The following is a 20,115-nucleotide window of genomic DNA, read 5'->3' on the forward strand; positions in this document are numbered from 1 at the left end:
TGCACACCCCAGAGCCCATGTTCCACAACAACGGAAGCCACCACAAAAAGAAGCCCAGACAAAGCAACCAGACAGTAGCCCTGCTGGCGGCAACTGGAGAAAAGCCCTTGCAGCAATGAAGACCCAGCACAGACAAACCAACCAAAAACAAAACAAGAGAAAGTAAGCACAGGTGGATGTGATGAAACTGGAACCCTTGATTGCCACTGGTGGAACTGTAAAATGTGCAGCTGCCAGAGGAAACAGTATGCCAGTTCCTCTAAATATTAAAAATAGAGGTGGGTATCACAGGCTCCATCTGAGCCAGTCTCTCGTAATAACTTGAAGTATTTGTTTATATATCCTATTGGTTCTGCTTCTCTGGAGAACTCTGACTAATACACATCCCAATTGAGAACTGCTACTCCTAAGAGCTGTCTCTCAGACTCTAACCTGCATAGGAATCACCTGGGGATCTTACTAAAATGAAATTTTTATTCAATTAAGTGTGCAACGGGGATTTCTAACAGGCTCCCAGGTGATGCAAATGCCCCTGGTCCCAGCTTGGCAGGCCACAATGACAGGTGTGGCATGGTATCCTTTAAGCCCTCACTATCGACAAGTCACATTTTACCCATCTGCTTACTCCCCCAAAGTGAATCAATGTTAAAGTAAATGGAGGAACACTATTTTCAGATCAGCATTACTTACATTAAAACAAGGAGGAGCTCAGACTTCTTGTTTCAGGCTAAATAATTCAATTTTCATTATCTGTACTAAAATCTGAACCGATTAAAACTTAATGAACTAAGACAATAAGCAGTGCTGAAAACATGCAGAAGTTATACATGTTTAAACACGTTAGTTTTAAAAAATAAAAAAGGACACAGAAAGAAAATCATCCAATAGCAGAAAGTTTCAATAAAAACAATGTGAATTAGCACCCAGTCCCTAAATTATGGAAGGGGAAGGTTTCTAACCAATGTTGGCTTACCATTCTGCACAATTTTCACATTTTAAAATCACACTAAAGCTAGTTCATGTACTAATATAAGTATTTCATAAATAGCTAATTAAGAGTCCAATAATCAATAAACTTCATTATGCAAACTTAAGCAACAACATTTATATTCCTGATCCAGTGGCTGTATTTAATTTACAATTAAATTTGAACAGGAAAAGCAAAAGCTTTTCTTTAGGAAAGAAGTTTCAGGATGCCAAAGATAACCCATCTCAAAAAGTTCCACACCTATTTGTTAACCAAACAAGCTTCAAATTTCAAATCCTCACTGAAATCAAAACTATACAAACATCACAGCAAAAATAAATAGCCTGATGCAATAGATGACAACAAGTGAAGTTGTGTTTACCAGTCTATCAGTCTTAAGCATAAACCTTGACCTTAACAAACAAGTACTGTGTCAGTTTTCTTTGTATTCATGTTAAGCAAACCTGGACATGCGAACTAACAAAATTCCCTCATCTGTCTCTCCCCCCAGGATTTTTACCTAGGTTATGTGCCCTGCTAATTATGCTCACTATGCTAATTACAACTATTAAAAGACTAATTAGTAGCATTTATTTCTAATAATCTAATTATGTTAAAGCGGGGAGAGGGGTTCTCATTCACTTAACTTGGAGTTCCACAAGGGCAAACATATCTGTACCGATCACTGCTGTAGCTACAACACTTAGCAGAACACCAGTAAATACTGATAGGAATTAGGTAGTTGAAGAAATTAACAAAATGAATGAATGATGTCTAAAACACAGCAGATACCCACAAAATGGTCAATGAATCACTTTAAAAGGGCTTATTTTTTAGTCTGTTACCAAATAAATAAAACTAAATCATACACTGCAAACTCCACTTTGAGCAGTAAAGCTCACCTCTATTATGAGAGGTGCAGCAATGGCAACCCACTCCAGTGTTCTTGCCTGGAGAATCCCAAGGACGGTGGAGCCTGGTGGGTGGGCTTCCGTCTATGGGGTCACACAGAGTCGGACACGACTGAAGTGACTTAGCAGCAGCAGCAGCAATTCACACATCAGTGTCACAAGCAGTATCAAAAGTGGCGCTGACTGGCAACTAAACCAAAGTATTCCTTTCTATTCTCTTAATTTCTTTCTCTCCTCTGCACTTTACAGTGCCTACCAGCATATCCACTTTTAAGAGCTTAAGAGGGACTTTCCTGGTGGTCCGGTGGTTAAGGTTCCAAGCTTCCACTGCAGGAGATGCAGGTTTGACCCCTAGTTGGGGAATTAAGATCCCACAGGCCTCATACCACAGCCAGTTAAGAGCCGACAGTAATCCTTGTTCGGGAACACTGAATTTGCTCCCTATTTCATTAATTCACCTCAGAAAAAGTAAAAGCCTCACCGTTACTAGGTGTCTCCTGTGTCTCCTCTGTACAGTCTCTCTGGCCTTCTTCCTCTTGCTCAGCATGGTTCCTGGACTTCAACAGCCGTTTTCGTACAGACATCTTTTCTTCACCCACTACCATGCTGTCTAGGCAAGAAGATATTAAAAAGCTTTAAACTAAGGATATGGCATAGGTAAATTTCATAATATCACCATATTTAAGGGAAGGTGACAAATGATATATTTTCTTCCTTTTGTTATACTTTTAATCACGTTTAAACATTTTCTGAGTAAAAGATACTGTAACAAATATGAAGAAACCAGTCTTGATAAAATCATTCAGTTCAGTTCAGTTCAGTCGCTCAGTCGTGTCCGACTCTTCGCATTGGCTGGTTTCAAAACAGAGCCCCCATTCTTTAAAAAAAAAAAAAAACTGAACAAACTAGGCATAAGAACATAAAAAATTAAGAATTAAGTAAAGGGTAAGTTAAAAGATGCCACAGGATAGAACACGATAAATAGTCAAGTCAGGGGTAAGAATGATACATACCTGAAGTGCAGAGACAGAAGAGATCATTAAGAGGTGGAAAGGTTTCATAGGAAAGAAGGTATGTGACCTGAGTCTTGAAGGATGAGAACGGAGCACTCCATGGGTGAGAAAGGGTGAAAGCAAGGTCCTTGCAAGCCCTGCTTAGGGGCCCATGACTGATCAGACTACTTTGCTAGAGGACAAGAAACAAACTTCTGTTGAGTTTTACTAATTACTAGGACTCTGCTAGGTGCTTTAAGTTTTCTGTCTAATCTTCAAAATTCTGTCAAAAAAAAAAAAAATTCCTATTATTACTCCTGGTTCACATGAGAAAATAATAAGGTTCCAGGTAGTTATGGTTAATGCCTTTCACGCATATACCAGGAACATACCAACGGCCAGACGAGTTTATTAGGAATGTGTTTCATGGGAAACTGTGGGGCATCTCAGGGAGAGAATATTCGAAGTGACTTACTTAGGGCTTGGGATCTGACTAAGTGATTTTGGGCAGAGTCCAAAGAAGCAGGGGTTCACTCTGGCTTGAGGCTTATCAGAAAGCAAGGACAGTTTGATGATTGGGTATACCAACAAATCTTCTCTACAAGGAGGCAGACTAGAGGGTGGCTAAAGTTGTGACTGGCAAAACAGCAACAATCATTCCCAGTAGACTGGGGAGGGAGATGTTGGATTCTTTGTGACTTGGGCAACCATGATGATAACAAGGTCTTATTCCTGTCTTGATCCATCACGTTGACAGAATGGTCTTGTCTAAAGCTGATGTTCGGTGAAACCATTTATGTTCAACAGAATCCCCTGAAGACCTAGCTGTCAAGTGCCAGGCCCGCCCACAGAAACTCCAAAGCCTAGCTGATTGCACCAGAGCAGCTCCAGGACTATTTGCTTCTTCTCATGACAGTAACTTGTCCAAGACCACAAAGCTAATGGCATGGTCAGATATGAACCTGGATCAGATCCAAACTACAAACATCACCTGCTGTTTGGATTTTTTTTTCTTAAGTTGATAATAGAAAAAGACTTGAAAAAAGAGCTAGGGTCAAACTGAAAAGACCTAACAAATTAGGGCTTTTTTAAGGCAGTAGTGGGCCATTTTAAGCACTGACAAACATAATCAAAATCAAATTTTAGGCAGATCAATATCAAGACTATAATATGCTTACTCCAAAGCAATGTTTAACTACATAGAAGTTTTTGGCAGTCTAAAGCAAAACATAATAAAGTAGTCACTACATTATTTTAAAATCATAAGATTATGGTCTTTTAAAACGGTTATGTTAAAATGCCCTTTACATACAAAATGGAGTACACGGTGAATTTGATTGTTGTCTTAAATACCAATGCTTGGCAAAGTAAAAATCTGACAAATTTAGATCACTTCCCTTCTATTTTGTGTGTGTGTGTGTGTGAAATCAAACAAATGAAGCAGAATTATGGAATAGTCCCAGGTAGCTCAGTGGTAAAGAATCCACCTGTCAAGGAGGAGACACGATCCCTGGGTTGGGAAGATCCCCTGGAGAAGGAAATGGCGACCACTCCAGTATTCTTGCCTGGGAAATCCCATGGACAGAGGAGTCTGGTGGGCTACAGTCCAATGGATCATGGTTACAGTTTGGAGACTAACAACAACATATCAAGTAGAAATTTTAGGAGAACAACAGATCCAATTACGAAGAGAAACCCAGGGAAGAGGTCAGGGTAACTGGTAAATTTAAAATCATTTGTGTAACAGTGACAGAAGAAGCCAGAAGAACATTTAATTCTCCAATGTGAAAGATTAGAGAAGAACTGACAACTAAACTCTGAGGGATGCCCTCTAGTAAGACAACAAGAAGTAGAAAAGAAATCAGGGACAAAGAGAGAAAGAAAAGATGCAAAAAGAACCAAGATGTTTCAAAAAGGAATTATACAGGAGTTAACAGTGTGGAATTAAAAACAGGGACTCTTACTTTTGAGTCCTTACATTTTTTACATGCATTATTATTTTAATTTCAATACAATCTTTAAAGTAAATACAACTATTTTATTCCCACAGTATTTGGAAATACTTTGGTCACCATGTCTTCCTACATACTCTTTCCTGTCTCAAAGTATAGTTTAGGGAGGTGATTTAATTTACTCCAAATCATACAGGGATTCAAAACTGCAGAATAGGGATTCAAAACCAGAACTACTGGATTCCCTAGCCTCTACTCTAATCAGCAGGCAGCCTTGACTCATCTCCTCTGCTAAGGTTTCTTTGATCACCTCACCTTCCTCTGTGGCCCAAACGCACCTTGTGTATCCTGTCATTAATATACTCAGTGAGCAATACGATATGCCTCTTCTGCTAAGCACAAGTTTCTTTTTTTTTTTTTTCATAATTACATTGGTCACATTTATTTTATACTCATCTTTTAAACATTTCAGTTGCATTTTCAGTGTATATATAACTTGAATAGACACATAGTTTTATAGGTTATTTGCAAAAAGTGAACTTATGTCCATACCCTTTCTTAGAGATTAAGAAGAAAAAAGCACATAAGGAATGAACATGGGATGAGGAGCTGCCTCCAATGATTACAGAGCAATTTAGCTCTGTGGCAGCCACTATAATACTCAAATATCTGGGAAAGCAGGAGTCAGAAAGATGAGAGAATGACCCTCAAAGAAGAAACTGAATGTCTTTCCATCAATTTCTATGGCTTGAGATCAGTCCTAAAGAAACGTGTTTGATTATGCCCAACCCTACTTGACTGAACAGGGTTAAGCTGCCACAATGATTATGGGAACTGATTCAGAAAAGTGTAGATTTCTGACATAAGACCTGAATGTATTCAACATTTCCCACCAGTGTTAGCAAGCCCTAGAAAACTTGTGACTTATTTATCAGGGAATATAGGAAATCAACTTATTTTGAATAACACTATTATGGATTCTCCAAGTCCTGAATCTAAGTCATAGAATTGTTGCCATCTCTCCACCTCCTCTTGGTTCTCTAGATAAATCCAATAATGGTGCCAACTACTCCAGGAAGCTGGATGTCTATGAATTCTATCCATTTAGACAAGGAGCAGAAACATTGTCTTGTAACCCACTGACCTTTAATTTCTCATGTCTTCCCTCTTCATTCTTTCTCTTTTAGGTTTTTAAATCGTGACCCATCTTTTGTTTTTCATTGTCCACTGGCAAAGTTTCTTAAAGACAGGGACTAAATGGTATTTTCTCTTTGAACTCCCCAAATCTAGTGGGAAGTATCTGGAATATGATAGGTATATATTATTACAGAAAGTGATGTACCAGTTAATACCACAACCAATTATTCTGAGTAATACGATACAGTTCTCTAAATTTAAGAGAATCAAGAGGAAAATCTACAATGGAAGAACACCAATGAGCACCATCTTCACTGTTAACAGCTTTACACCTTCTACTGAACAATAAGATTGACAACTGTTCTTAACTGGGGGTGGGGGCCCCCTAGACTAAGGGCCTGGGGAAGCTACTTTGGGTATTTCAAATATGAACTGAAATAGGCAACTATACATTTGTCACATAAAGCAAGCAATACAGGTTAACTATGTCACTTTGCTTGTGGCTTGAGACTGTATCAACTCAGTGAGAAATCAGTAAAAGAGGTTTAAAAAAAAAACAAAACCAAGTTTGACAAACAAATGCTGTTAAACAGATCAAACGGGGAAAAAAATCTAACCCTGAGTACACTGTAGAATGGCAAAAATTTAAAAGGAGTGCTTGGTGATGACTGGGAACCATCAACCTAGAAGGTAAAGCCTAACTTCAAGAGCTAAAGCACAAGTACTGAGTTTGCACAAGTACACGCCACAGACCAATAGGGTGGGCCACAGGAGAAAACACCAACTCCTCACAAAGACCTGTATGTCATAGTCTACACTAGTCTCTTTGCCCTCAGTTTCCTCCATTAGCAGGAAAAGAGAACCAGAAGACAGCAGGGAAAGCTCAAGATGCAGTCAATACCAAGAGGGAGTCAGTGTCTCTGCTCTATTACAGTGCATCTTCACGTAAATCCTCCAACCCCTGCATCCTTCATCTAGAAAGTTAAATACTACCTCACACACACAAAAAGATAATAAAATGTTGGCACTCTGCTGTGTATTAACAACCAAGTTTAAAAAATTAACTAAGTGAATGCAACCCCTACATATCGATGCCCTATATGCTGCTGCTAAGTCGCTTTAGTCGTGTCCGACTCTGTGCGACCCCAGACATCAGCCCACCAGGCTCCCCCGTCCCTGGGATTCTCCAGGCAAGAACCCTGGAATGGGCTGCCACTTCCTTCTCCAATGCATGAAAGTGAAAAGTGAAAGTGAAGTCACTCAGTCACGTCCGACTCTTAGCGACCCCATGGACTGCAGCCTACCAGGCTCCTCCGTCCATGGGATTTTCCAGGCAAGAGTACTGGGGTGGGGTGCCATTGCCTTAACCCCCTGTATGCTATATGACACAAATATAAAGTTGTATTGTCCCTCAAATTCTACATGTTTGCTCTTAATAGGTGCTAGATGAGGGCAGAGATCCAAAATTACACACCTTCTCAAATGCAGCTCAAGCATCATATGGCTTCCGAGAAAACATTAATAAATTGTTACTGTCATATACACAGAATTTAGGAAGGAAAACTATTACCTATGCTTCACCTCAATTTTGACCAAATCCAAGATTATGAGAAGATGTCTGAATTGAGTTCCTCCTGCCATGCATGTCATTAACAGTACATGACTGTTGTGGCAGAAAATGGAAGGAAATTACAGTAACGCTCAGTTCAACTGTTCCTTCTCTACACAGATGGATCCCTTCAGCCTCTGTGTGGAAAGCAGACCACAGGAGGGCAAGAGTGTAAGCAGGGAAATGCCTTGTAACCAGGTGAGATGAAGGAGAGGTGAATTTTTGACTATTCATTTAGATGGGACTGTGAATCCACTCTCTTACCAATCTAGACACAGGCAGACTACTTCAGCTACTGCAAAGTTAAAAATGCAAACTGTCATTAATTCTAAGTGGTATCTAAGTGCTGGCATGAATCACTGCCCTTGTATGTGAGATCACAGTCTTTTCTTGCCCTTCTATTATTAATAACACAGGAGAGGAAGTTATCCTCCTCATTTCCTGTTATTTCCAAGTCACTGTTCATTCCTCCTTCCCTTTCTTAAAATACGTCAGTCAGATTATCACACCTGATACTTCTCTTTGTATGTACTGTCTTCCTGATCACTCCCCTCCTTTACTGAGAATGTGAATACATCACTCACTCCTCCTGTCTCCCTTCCACTAACTCTTCCACACTTTTTTAACTTCAACATCCATGTTCCTACATCCAAGCTCCTGGTCTCCAAGCTCCTAGACTTCCTTCTTTCTCCAAAAAGCTGTTCTTATGTCCAGTCAAATCCTCCTCTAGAACTTACAGATACCAACAAGTGCACCATGTCCATAATTCTAATTTCCAGTGGCTAACCCTCTGATCATCACCAGTTCACTATGATACCCTTCTCTCCTCACCAGACCCAGAATTCCCTGAGCTCTGGACTCCTATCCAAAGGCCTACCAGAGCCCTTTATGTAGGCAGATGTCTTATGGGCATCTCAAACTTTAACAGGACCAAAACTGAACTGCCGATGTTCCTGCCAACTCCATTTTTCCATCTTTCCTAATTCAGTTACTGGAACTAGCAGTCAGTCTTTGCCCAGATTAAAAACAAAAAACCCCAAATTATCCTTCTTTACTTTCCCTTAACCAAGCCAACAGCAGGGCCATTTTACTCTGCCTTCAAAATATATATCCCACTCTAACATCTTTTTACCCCATCCACCACCTTCAGCACAATCTAAACCACCGCCACTTCTCACTGTAATAGCCTAACTAGTCTCTCTTCATCTTCTCCCTTTTGGGTCACACAGGGCCCAGAGTAAACTTTTTAAAAGGCAAATCTGAGCAGATCATTGCCCTACCTCAAAATCCTTTAAGCACCGAATTGTTTCAAGTCCTCACCACTGTCGAGTAACTGCTCCATCCATGATCTGCCATTCACCTCCCTAACCTTCATCTCCCTACCTTCCCCCTTCTACGACAGGTCTCCCTTGCTCTCCTCCTGTCACTTTGCCCTTTTGCTGTTTCTTGGTCAAGCCAACCTCATTCCCACTTAAAGGTCTCTGCTGTTGCCTCTCTCTGGCTCATCTCCCTCAGAACCCTCAAGGATTCCTCCTTTACTTCGTTTAAGTTCGCAAATGTCCCCTCCCCAGGGACTCCCTATCTACCCCCAACTAAAATAAACACCCACTAAGGTGGGTGCACCTTAGTCTTATCACTTCCCCTGCTTTATTTTTCTTCAGAGCATGTATGGGCTAATACACTTTAGTGTTAACTGCCTATCTACACCATGAAAAGACTAAACTCCATGAAAAGCAGAATTTTGTCTTGTTCATCACTTTATCAACTATCTAGAACTCTGCTTGAACAGTCAGTACTTAATACATATTAGTTGAATGAGTTAATAGTTATCAAGCATTTTCACACAGTAAGGAAATAAAACAACTTCCTTTCACATGTTCATGAAACAATCATCAAGAGGCTAGAATGAGAGCTGAAACTCATGTTCATTTCTAACTTTACCTTTTAATACTAAAAAATAAATACAACAACCAGTTTGGGGTTTTAAGTTGTATGGGTATACCTTAAAATGATCTGTTCTAAAGCTTAAGATTTTTCATCAACATCTGCCATTCTGGACCCAAAAACAAACTTTGGCTATGAAAAAAATCTGTTAACAAATGCTATGATTTTTTTACTTCACTGGAAAACCTCTCAAACTTGAGAGACTGTTCTCCTGAAATAACTCAAATAATTAAAATAAACATTACTTTCTGATAAGACCTTTGTATATATTACCTCCTTTAAATTTAACAATAACCCTGAGGGAGGTAAGCCTGTCCCCGTTTTCAAAAAGAAAAAGTAGTGACATCTAGAAGCAAAATTAAAGACAACAATAAAGAAAACTTTAAAAGTAGGAAGAAAGGAGAAAACAAGCACAGGTTTTTCCTCTAGAGTTAAACGGCTTACATTTCTTATGAGTCCCCCAACAGAGCACTGCATCAAAGCAGACCTACTTCCCTGGCCACAGTGAATTCGAACCACTAGGCCACCAGAACTCCCCTGAAGTTCATGCTTTAATGACGCTGGCACACTTTTTAAAAGGCTATGGTCACTTAAACATAGAAGGCAAGGAAAAAAATCTTAATATACACTGAAAAACAATTTTTTAAACTGTTGACACAAAACATTAGGTGTCAAGTATCTGAAAATTCAGGTATTTTAAGCATCTCTTTCTACAATGATGTGAGATTTACTGTAAATGATACAGAGGTCTACCCCATTAACTGCTCTCGCACACTTATGTGTGTGCATGCACACACACACACAGTCAAGAGAAGGCATAACCAACCACTTGGAGAAGTTGGGTAAGTCCTCATAAAGGTGACATTAGAGCCAGAGTTCAAAGAAGAAACGGAAGTTTGCCAGGCATCAAAACAGAGCCAGATGAAAAGCAATCTGAAAACATGAACAAGTACAGACCTTGGTGATAGATCTATTATTACAAACATTTTATTGAAGTCTACTACACACCAGGCCCTGAGATTCAAAGATGACTGCCAACAGTCTGAACCCTCAAGGAATGAAAAATTAGTGGCAGAAAGACATAAAAACATAATTACAGGAGTATTACAGAATAGTAATTCAGATGTACGTTCATAATGAAGAGACTACAAGTCTGATGCCCAATAAAGTTTAGGGGCAATTAGGAAAGGTTTCCTGAAGTAGGGAAAACCTAGGTTAGATCTAAAAGAAAAGGAAAAGACTGGAACACAAGGGAAACGGAAGGCCAAGGAGAAAAAGTCAAGGGCCCTCAGAGGATTCTAAGATTCTAAGGAGTCTGGAACTTAACACAAACAAGGAGTTGACAGAGGCTTTTAGACAAGAGAGTGACTCAATATTTGTCTGAGGTAGTATGCGTCTTTCAGTAAGAATTCAGGCAGCAAGGTGGAGGATGTGTCAGAGAGGAGAGCTTGGCAGTGCTGGGGCCCAGGGCAAGCTGCCCCAAAATATGCCTCAATGGCACACTGACTGTATTGAAGAAAGAGCCGTTGTCAAGACAGACTTTGACTCTCCTCTCAGTCCTGCTTTCCTAAAAGCAGTAAATAAAATCTCCATTTAAAAGGTGCCCTCCCTCTTTTTCAGTCCGGCACTGAGTGGCTCTTCGGATCATGTCTGGTGGCTCCGCGGATTATAACAGAGAACATGGCGGCCCAGAGGGAATGGACCCCGATGGTGTCATCGAGAGCAACTGGAATGAGATTGTTGATAACTTTGATGATATGAACTTAAAGGAGTCTCTTCTTCGGGGTATCTATGCTTATGGTTTTGAGAAGCCATCAGCTATTCAGCAGAGAGCTATTATTCCGTGTATTAAAGGGTATGAAGTGATTGCTCAAGCTCAGTCAGGTACTGGCAAGACAGCCACATTTGCTATTTCCATCCTGCAACAGTTGGAGATTGAGTTCAAGGAGACCCAAGCACTAGTATTGGCCCCCACCAGAGAACTGGCTCAACAGATCCAAAAGGTAATTCTGGCACTTGGAGATTATATGGGAGCAACTTGTCATGCCTGCATTGGTGGAACAAATGTTCGAAATGAAATGCAAAAACTGCAGGCTGAAGCACCACACATTGTTGTTGGAACACCAGGGAGAGTGTTTGATATGTTAAACAGGAGATATCTTTCTCCAAAATGGATCAAAATGTTCGTTTTGGATGAAGCAGATGAAATGCTGAGCCGAGGGTTTAAGGATCAAATCTATGAGATTTTCCAAAAATTAAATACTAGTATTCAGGTGGTGTTGCTTTCTGCCACAATGCCAACGGATGTGTTGGAAGTGACCAAAAAATTCATGAGAGATCCAATTCGAATTTTGGTGAAAAAGGAAGAATTGACCCTTGAAGGAATCAAACAGTTTTATATTAATGTTGAAAGAGAGGAATGGAAGTTGGATACACTTTGTGACTTGTACGAGACACTGACAATTACACAGGCTGTTATTTTTCTTAATACAAGGCGCAAGGTGGACTGGCTCACAGAGAAAATGCATGCCAGGGACTTCACAGTTTCTGCCCTGCATGGTGACATGGACCAGAAAGAAAGAGATGTTATCATGAGGGAATTCCGATCAGGGTCAAGCCGTGTTCTGATCACTACTGACTTGTTGGCTCGTGGAATTGATGTGCAACAAGTGTCATTGGTTATAAACTATGATCTACCTACCAATCGTGAAAACTATATTCACAGGAGTCGATAGCAGCAGTTGATGACGAGATGGCACTCAGAAACGGCGTTGACGTAATTTAGGACGTGGAATCATAAGCGAAACAGCACACTGTTTGAATAAAGAGCGAGTCGAATTGGCAGAGGGGGTCGATTTGGGAGGAAAGGTGTGGCTATAAACTTTGTTACTGAAGAAGACAAGAGGATTCTTCGTGACACTGAGACTTTCTACAATACTACAGTGGAGGAAATGCCAATGAATGTGGCCGACCTTATTTAATTCCTGGGATGAGATAGTTTTGAATGCAGTGCTCGCTGTTGCTGAATAGGCGATCACAACGTGCATTGTGCTTCTTTCTTTGGGAATATTTGAATCTTGTCTCGATGCTCATAACGGATCAGAAATACAGATTTTGATAGCAAAGCGACATTAGTCGTGAGCTCTTGTGAGGAAAGTCATTGGCTTTATCCTCTTTAGAGTTAGACTGTTGGGGTGGGTATAAAAGATGGGGTCTGTAAAATCTTTCTTTCTTAGAAATTTATTTCCTAGTTCTGTAGAAATGGTTGTATTAGATGTTCTCTATCATTTAATAATATACTTGTGAACTAAAAGATATAAGTGCTGTATAAAATCAGCCAATTATGTTAAACTAGCGTATCTGCCTTTATTGTGTTTGTCATTAGCCTGAATAGAAAGGCCTTTAAAATTGATTTTTTTTTAGCATTTGAATGCATTTTGTTTGGTATTATATTTATTCAATAAAATATTTAATTAGTAAAAAAAAAAAAAAAAAAAAGGTGCCCTCCCTGTATGGGGAAGTAGAAAGACATCCTTATCACCAGAGATGGGGAATGCAGGGCCCAGAGGCCTATATAAGGAAACACCTGGCACTTCTTTGCTAATTTACTGCTGCTGCTGCTAAGTCATTTCAGTCGTGTCCGACTCTGTGCGACCCCACAGACGGCAGCCCACCAGGCTCCCCCGTCCCTGGGATTCTCCAGGCAAGAACACTGGAGTGGGTTGCCATTTCCTTCTCCAATGCATGAAAGTGAAAAGTGAAAGTGAAGTCGCTCAGTCGTGTTTGACGCTCAGCGACCCCATGGACTGCAGCCTTCCAGGCTCCTCTGTCCATGGGATTTTCCAAAAGAGTACTGGAGTGGGGTGCCATTGCCTTCTCCTGCTAATTTACTACCCAAGCCCAAACTTTGCTTAAGATTCTTACTTATCAAGCATCCAAACCTAAGTTTCTTTGTCCAGTCAATTCCTAATTGATTGTTGGTCTAAAATATGTAAGAGCTGCCACCTTCACTCACTTCTTAGGTCCTGTTTCTATGAGAAATCCATGCGCACAAATTAAAGATTCTTTTTCTCCTGTTAATCTACCTTGTATCAAGAACTCAAGAAGGGTTCCAATCAACTATATACTCCAATATAAAATAAAGTTTTCATAAAAGGTTAATTTATGTTATGTATTATTTTATCAAAATGAAAAAAGCAAATTCTAGACGGTGGGCGGGGGGGGGAAGAATTCAAGAAAGGTGAAGGGGGATTATTTTGCCCTCCCGGACCACAGGAAGAACAATGAGCTCTCACAAAATGATAAAAGCCTAAAGTAAGGCTCAAATGACATGCGTTTCTTAAAAGAACAAATGATTTTATGAAGAAGAGATAAGAGAGATCAGATTAATTTACAAACATTAAGCTGAGGCGTCTATGAGACACCCAAGTGCCTACATCCAGAGTGCATGTGTGCTTAGTCACTAAGTTCTATCTGACTCGGTGACTCCAGGGACTGTAGCCCACCAGGCTCCTCAGTCTATGGGATTTCTCAGGAAAGAACACTGGAGTGGGTTGCCATTCCTTCTCCAGGGGATCTTCCAGACCCAAGAATAGAACCTGCATCTCGCATCTCCTGCATTGGCAGGCCGATTCTTTAACACTGAGCCACAGAGAAGCTACTACATCCAGAAGGCAGTTGGAAATACAGATCCCAAGTGAGTTTTTGAACTAAGCCTCCGGGTGTGCCATTAAGCTAAGTAACAACAGGAGAAAAGAAATGAGTAGGTAAGTTCATATGATACACCTATGAGTCAATCAAGTGATGACGGTCGACAGGCAGATGAACATACAAACCTGGACTGAAAACAGACGCGGGATTCACTGGTATACAAGCAGAAGCTAAGGCCAAGCACAGGCAGGAAGTCTCAGGAGAAACCATAAGTCAAGAAAAGAGATTACTTAGAAAATAATAAAGCTAACATGTGCCATAACTTTGGCTAATTTAAGCCTCACAACAATCTATGCAGCAGGTTGTTTTTGTTGTTTTTTTCTTGGCGAGCTACACAGCTTGTGGGATCTCAGCCCCCTAACCAGGGGTTGAACCTGGGCCACGGGCAAGGAAAAGGTCCTAACCACTGGACCACAAGGGACGTCCTACTATTATCCCACTTTAAAAGTGGTTTATGCGGAGAAGGCAATGGCAAGCCACTCCAGTATGCTTGCCTAGAAAATCCCATGGATGGAGGAGCCTGGTCGGCTGCAGTCCATGGGGTCGCTATGGGTCGGACACGACTGAGCGAATTCACTTTCACACATTGGAGAAGGAAATCGCAACCCACTCCAGTGTTCTTGCCTGGAGAGTCCCAGGGACGGGGGAGCCTGGTGGGCTTCCGTCTATGGGGTCACACAGAGTCGGACACGACTGAAGTGACTCAGCAGCAGCAGCACCCCCCCCCCGAATCTCAGGTTCGGTTCACTTTGCGTGTTGCCTACTTCTGTTTGTGCTGCACCTTCCCCACTTCCTACCTAATAAATTCTGACTCACTTGTAAAAAAAAAAGAGTGGTTTATGATTTTCCCAATACTCCAAGGCAAGTAAGAACCATATAAAAGAAAGGCCCAGGAAAGATGAGAGGAAAACTAGAAGCAAGGAATGTTCCAAATCACGTTAGAGGATTCAAGAGGTAACCTACGGTCAATATCAAGGAAAATTCACATAAGACCTTAAAAAGAGAGGAGAAATAAACAAACAGAAAAAAGAGAGTGGGGCATAGGTTATTTCACAATCTGGGGACATTAATAGCTACTATTTACTTGCAGTTGGTTTCAGGAAGGACAAAGAAATATATTGACTTGGGTTGCAAAATGAGGAAGTAAAAATCATGATCATAAGACTAGACTCACCAGAGGTCCAGCATGAAAGGAACCAGGCATTCACGTTTACTATGCCAGTAACATTTACAGGGCTGGGTGCCAGTGTCAGGTCATACCTCACTTAACATTTCCTTTCAAAAGATGCAAATGATTCGGAAGTACTACTCAACTCAAAGTCACATGCCAGTAAGTGGCAATAGAAACATTTACACCCAAAGTGACATAAAGCTGACTAAATAGCTATTTTAAAAATACAACACACTGAACAATTATTCGTTAGTTAGTTCAGTCGCTCAGTCGTGTCCGACTCTTTGCGACCCCATGAAACACAGCACGCCAGGCCTCCCTGTCCATCACCAACTCCCGGAGTTCACTCAAACTCATGTCCATCGAGTCGGTGATGCCTTCCAGCCATCTCATTCTCTGTCGTCCCCTTCTCCTCCCACCCCGAATCCCTCCCAGCATCAGTCTTTTCCAGTGAGTCAACTCGTCACATGAGGTGGCCAAAGTATTGGAGTTTCAGCTTTAGCATCAGTCCTTCCAATGAACACCCAGGACTGATCTCCTTTAGAATGGACTGGATGGATCTCCTTGCAGTCCAAGGGATTCCCAAGAGTCTTCTCCAGCACCAGAATCCAATCAATTCAATGGTTTTGGTATGTTCAGTGTGGTAGTATCTAACTTGTCTTACACAAGCAAAACAGAAAAAATTGGACTGAACCACTGAAATGTATCGTGCTAGAAAGTCGTGTTCAAGTGTTCTCCATTAGCCTGTCTGCAGTGTTCTTATTAATAAAGCTTTCAAAAGAACCTGTAAATCTATAAAACACTGAACACCTGCTCTAGGTGAAGACTTTGCTACAACACTCCCAGAGTAGTGGTAAAGAGAAACACTTTACAGATGAATGTAACAATTCAAAACATAAACTTACTCTTCCTTCCTTCTAAAGGCTGGCCCTAGCACAACTCTGTATTTACATATCAAAGAACTAGGTCATTAAGTCAGTCAGCAAAACTAAAGAACACAAATTCTCATTCAGATCTATAGGGTCTGTATAAGCACTTACCCTCTGTGGTAAATTCCAAAAATAAATTTCTTTAACTAGCCTTTGTTAAGGGGCTTCCCTGGTGGCTAAGATGGTAAAGTCTGTCTGCAGTGCTGGAGACCCGGGTTCCATCCCTAGGTCAGGAAGATCCTCTGGAGAAGGAAATGGCAACCCACTCCGGTATTCCTGCCTGGAAAATCCCATGGACACAGAAGCCTGGCGGGCTACAGTCCATGGGGTCGTGAAGAGTCCATGGGGTCACTCTGAACTTTGAGCCTTTGCTAAAAACCTTTTCCAAAGAAACAGATAACCTTCTCTAGTGAATATTTTTCATTCAAAAGTCCCCTCCTCTGTCCTCCAGCTCTTTCACTGTGCAAGGTGCTGAGTTTGAGAATTAAGATCTAAATAAGATGGACCAATCCAGCCTTCATGAAATGCTATAGAGGAAACAAGCGTTGAAGTAACTAATGCAGCTCGTTACAACTGATAATGAACTGAAGCAAAGGAAAACAGAATGCTGGGAGGGATTAACCAGGACAGGGTGGGTTTCCTGAAGATATTTGGACTGACACTAAAGGAAATTAGAGAATTAGAGGTGGAGTAAACCCCTAAAGACCAGGAGATAATAAAGAAAAACTTTCTAAGAACAAAAATAAAGCTGGTGTGGCTTGAGCCCAGAGAGACAGGAGAACAGCGGCTCAAACTGAACTGGAGATGAGTGTGGCAGTAGTGTTTTGACCTTTATCCTAAGAATGGGAAATCTTTGCGAGTTCTCAGCACTGAGACACGTGCATTTTAAAATAATTACGCATTAGAGCTCCTTGCAAAATCCGTCCTCATGCCTAGACAATCCACAACTTCCCTAATAAGCCATTCATCGATACTGTCCAAGTTAAAACAAGGGGCGGGGGAATGCTTCAAGTTGAATTCTACTCAACAGACGCTGAAAAAACAGTAGCTTAAATAGCTAAGCATCCACTTTAATATTAAGTGACCAATACACTTAATCCATATACAGACGTGGAAAATATAATGTATTGTTGTTTCTCGCTTACAAATAATTTCTGAATATACATATCACTTAAACTGCATGCCTATTAACATTTAAGAATGACAGAAACTGAATTACATCCTTCTGCTACTGCTGCTGCTAAGTCACTTCAGTCGTGTCCGACTCTGGGTGACCCCATAGACGGCAAGCTCACCAGGCTCCCCCGTCCCTGGGATTCTCCAGGCAAGAACACTACGGCAAAATAAAATATGAGCTAGTTTAAACTCTTTGGCACCCAGATTTATCACACCTTCTTCCCCAAACTCAATCAGAAGCTGACTCTCTGAGTGCGTTTTTGGTATCGCTTTTTCAGGAATAAAATGTGTTCTAATTCATAACTTTCTTTACCACTGGCTTGATAAAGGCCACAGAATTTGAGGGTGGACACCAAACAAACCTCTAAGGTTTAAAAGGCTGCCAGCCACCCCGGCGCCCCAAGGTAACTTTCCCGCCCGCCCCAACCCCCAAAATGACCAGAACCCGCGGAGCCTCCCCCTCCCCCGCAGCCCCGGGGCAAGGCCAGGCCCGCGGGGCCGACACGTCTCTCCCCTTCCTCTTAGGCAGAGGTGGGCGGACCCAGGCGGGAAGTGAGGAGGGGGACAGGGGAGCATGTGCCGGGGAACCTCACCACGGCGGGCAAAGCCGAGAAGCTGTCCCAGCCCCGCTGGCAGGCAGGTCGGCTCCGGGCCACTCGCTCTTCTGATGCCCCAGGCCGGCAACGCAGCCAGCCCAACCGCAGACGAAGATAAAGCTCCCGACCCCGCCGCCTCCGGCCTCGGAGCCCCGCTACGCAGCGTCACGCGCACGGCCAGCGCCGGCTGAGGATTTCATTGGTGGTCCCGCAGCCTCCAGGCTCCGCCCACCGCCCACGGCCGCCCCGCCCCTTCCCGGGCGCGCGCGGTTCCCAGGGCTAGAACCCCCGGCTGGCCTTCGCCAGTTGACGGGGTTAGCTTCGGGCAAGCCGGTTGTGACTCCCACGACAGCCGCTTGCTTTCCACTTCTGCCCCAGGGATCTAATGTGCTGCAGAAATGGGACCGAGCCAACTTAGGACCCGTCTGAAAAGGCAGCTTTTGCCTGGTAGCGCGGGACTGGCGAGATTGGTTGCTTCTTCTAGAGGCTCGCGGAATCCGCCTGATCTGTGGACCATTGCAGTTTGAACCGACACCGCCACCCCCACCGCACGCGCTAGCCCGAAGCGTTTGTCATGGGATGCTTTAATACTTTTTAAACAGTTCTTAACTGTGTCTTTCAGAGAACTGGATAAGGATGCAGTAAGATAAATGAAATAACGAGGCAATTAAGAAATGTAAAAGGGAACTTCACAATTAAAAAATGGTGCAGAGAGGTTTGGGACATAGGTTAGGTTGTATGTATTTAGATCGCTTAGGTTTTAGGAAGCTAAAAGTATGTCAGTCGGTCAGAGGTGTCTGACTCCTTGTAGCCCGTCAGTCTCCTCTGTCCGTGAAGTTCTCCAGGCAAGAACACTGGAGTGGGTAGCCATTCCCTTCTCCAGGGGATCTACCTGACCCAGGGATCGAACCTGCCTGTCTTCTGCATTGCAGGCGGCTTATTTTACAGACTGAGTCACCAGGGAAGCCGTTTTAAAGACAGTTCAGTTCAGTTCATTCTCTTAGTCGTGTCCGACTCTTTGCGACCCCCTGAATCACAGCACGCCAGGCCCCCCGGTCCATCACCAACTCCCAGAGTTCACCCAAACCCATGTTCATCGAGTCAGTGAAGCCATCCAACCATCTCATCCTCTGCCGTCCCCTTCTCCTCCTGCCCTCAATCTTTCCCAGCATCAGGGTCTTTTCAGATGAGTCAGCTCTTTGCATCACGTGGCCAAAGTACTGGAGTTTCAGCTTCAAAATCAGTACTGCCAATGAACACCTAGGACTGATCTCCTTTAGAATGGACTGGTTGGATCTCCTTGCAGTCCAAGGGACTCTCAAGAGTCTTCTCCAACACCACAGTTCAACTTTCAACTTCTGTGCTCAACTTTCTTTCTGGTCCAACTCTCACACTGATACATGACCGCTGGAAAAACCCATAGCCTTGACTAGACGGACCTTTGTTGGCAAAGAAATGTCTCTGCTTTTTAATATGCTGTCTAGGTTGGTCATAACTTTCCTTCCAAGGAGTAAGCGTCTTTTAATTTCATGGCTGCAATCACCATCTGCAGTGATTTTGGAGCCCAGAAAAATAAAGTCTGACACTGTTTCCCCTGTTTCCCCATCTATTTCTCATGAAGTGATGGGACCAGATGCCATGATCCTTGTTTTCTGAATGTTGAGCTTTAAGCCAACTTCTTCACTCTCCTCTTTCACTTTCATCAAGAGGCTCTTTAGTTCTTCACTTTCTGCCATAAGGGTGGTGAAGTATAGGTAAACTTAGGGTGAGGATAGATGAGATGGGAATGATTAGAGTAGCAGTGACTAAAGAGTCACACTGATAGCCTAAAACAAGCTAACCCAGCCCCTGTAATCACTCCACCCTTAGGGCAAGCAGGTTTGAGATGGCTGCCCATGACCTAATCAAGCAGCCCTGAACAAATGGATCAAGGTTACCCGAACTGGCTACTCTCCGTGGATCTTTTAACAAGATTTGTATAGTTCCCCTGGCCAGCCGGAACAGTCAGCATTGTTGACCCC

The 20,115-nt window shown here is 42.3% G+C and overlaps 1 protein-coding gene and 1 pseudogene across 3 annotated transcripts in view; one reads left to right on the forward strand and one right to left on the reverse strand.

Annotated features, from left to right (window-relative positions):
- SOAT1 (sterol O-acyltransferase 1) overlaps positions 1-18,264 on the reverse strand; it is a 74,607-nt gene extending 56,343 nt beyond the window's left edge. Inside the window, exons 1-2 of one of the 3 annotated variants that reach the window (XM_088845299.1) lie at positions 18,092-18,264; positions 2,360-2,488 (exon numbers count right to left, since the gene is read on the reverse strand). In XM_088845299.1, the coding sequence (XP_088701425.1) occupies positions 2,360-2,483 (124 nt within the window). In that variant the 5' untranslated portion in view covers positions 2,484-2,488; positions 18,092-18,264. The remainder of the gene's footprint in view (positions 1-2,359; positions 2,489-18,091) is intronic. The other 2 variants (XM_055419177.2, XM_055419176.2) reach the window with 2 other exon arrangements.
- On the forward strand, positions 11,138-12,836 carry LOC129551329 (eukaryotic initiation factor 4A-II pseudogene; annotated as a pseudogene).
- Positions 18,265-20,115: the final 1,851 nt, after the last annotated feature.

This window comes from Moschus berezovskii, chromosome 17, assembly GCF_049115385.1.
Source record: "Moschus berezovskii isolate FMDL1 chromosome 17, NW_MosBer_1.0, whole genome shotgun sequence".
Taxonomy (NCBI): domain Eukaryota; kingdom Metazoa; phylum Chordata; class Mammalia; order Artiodactyla; family Moschidae; genus Moschus; species Moschus berezovskii.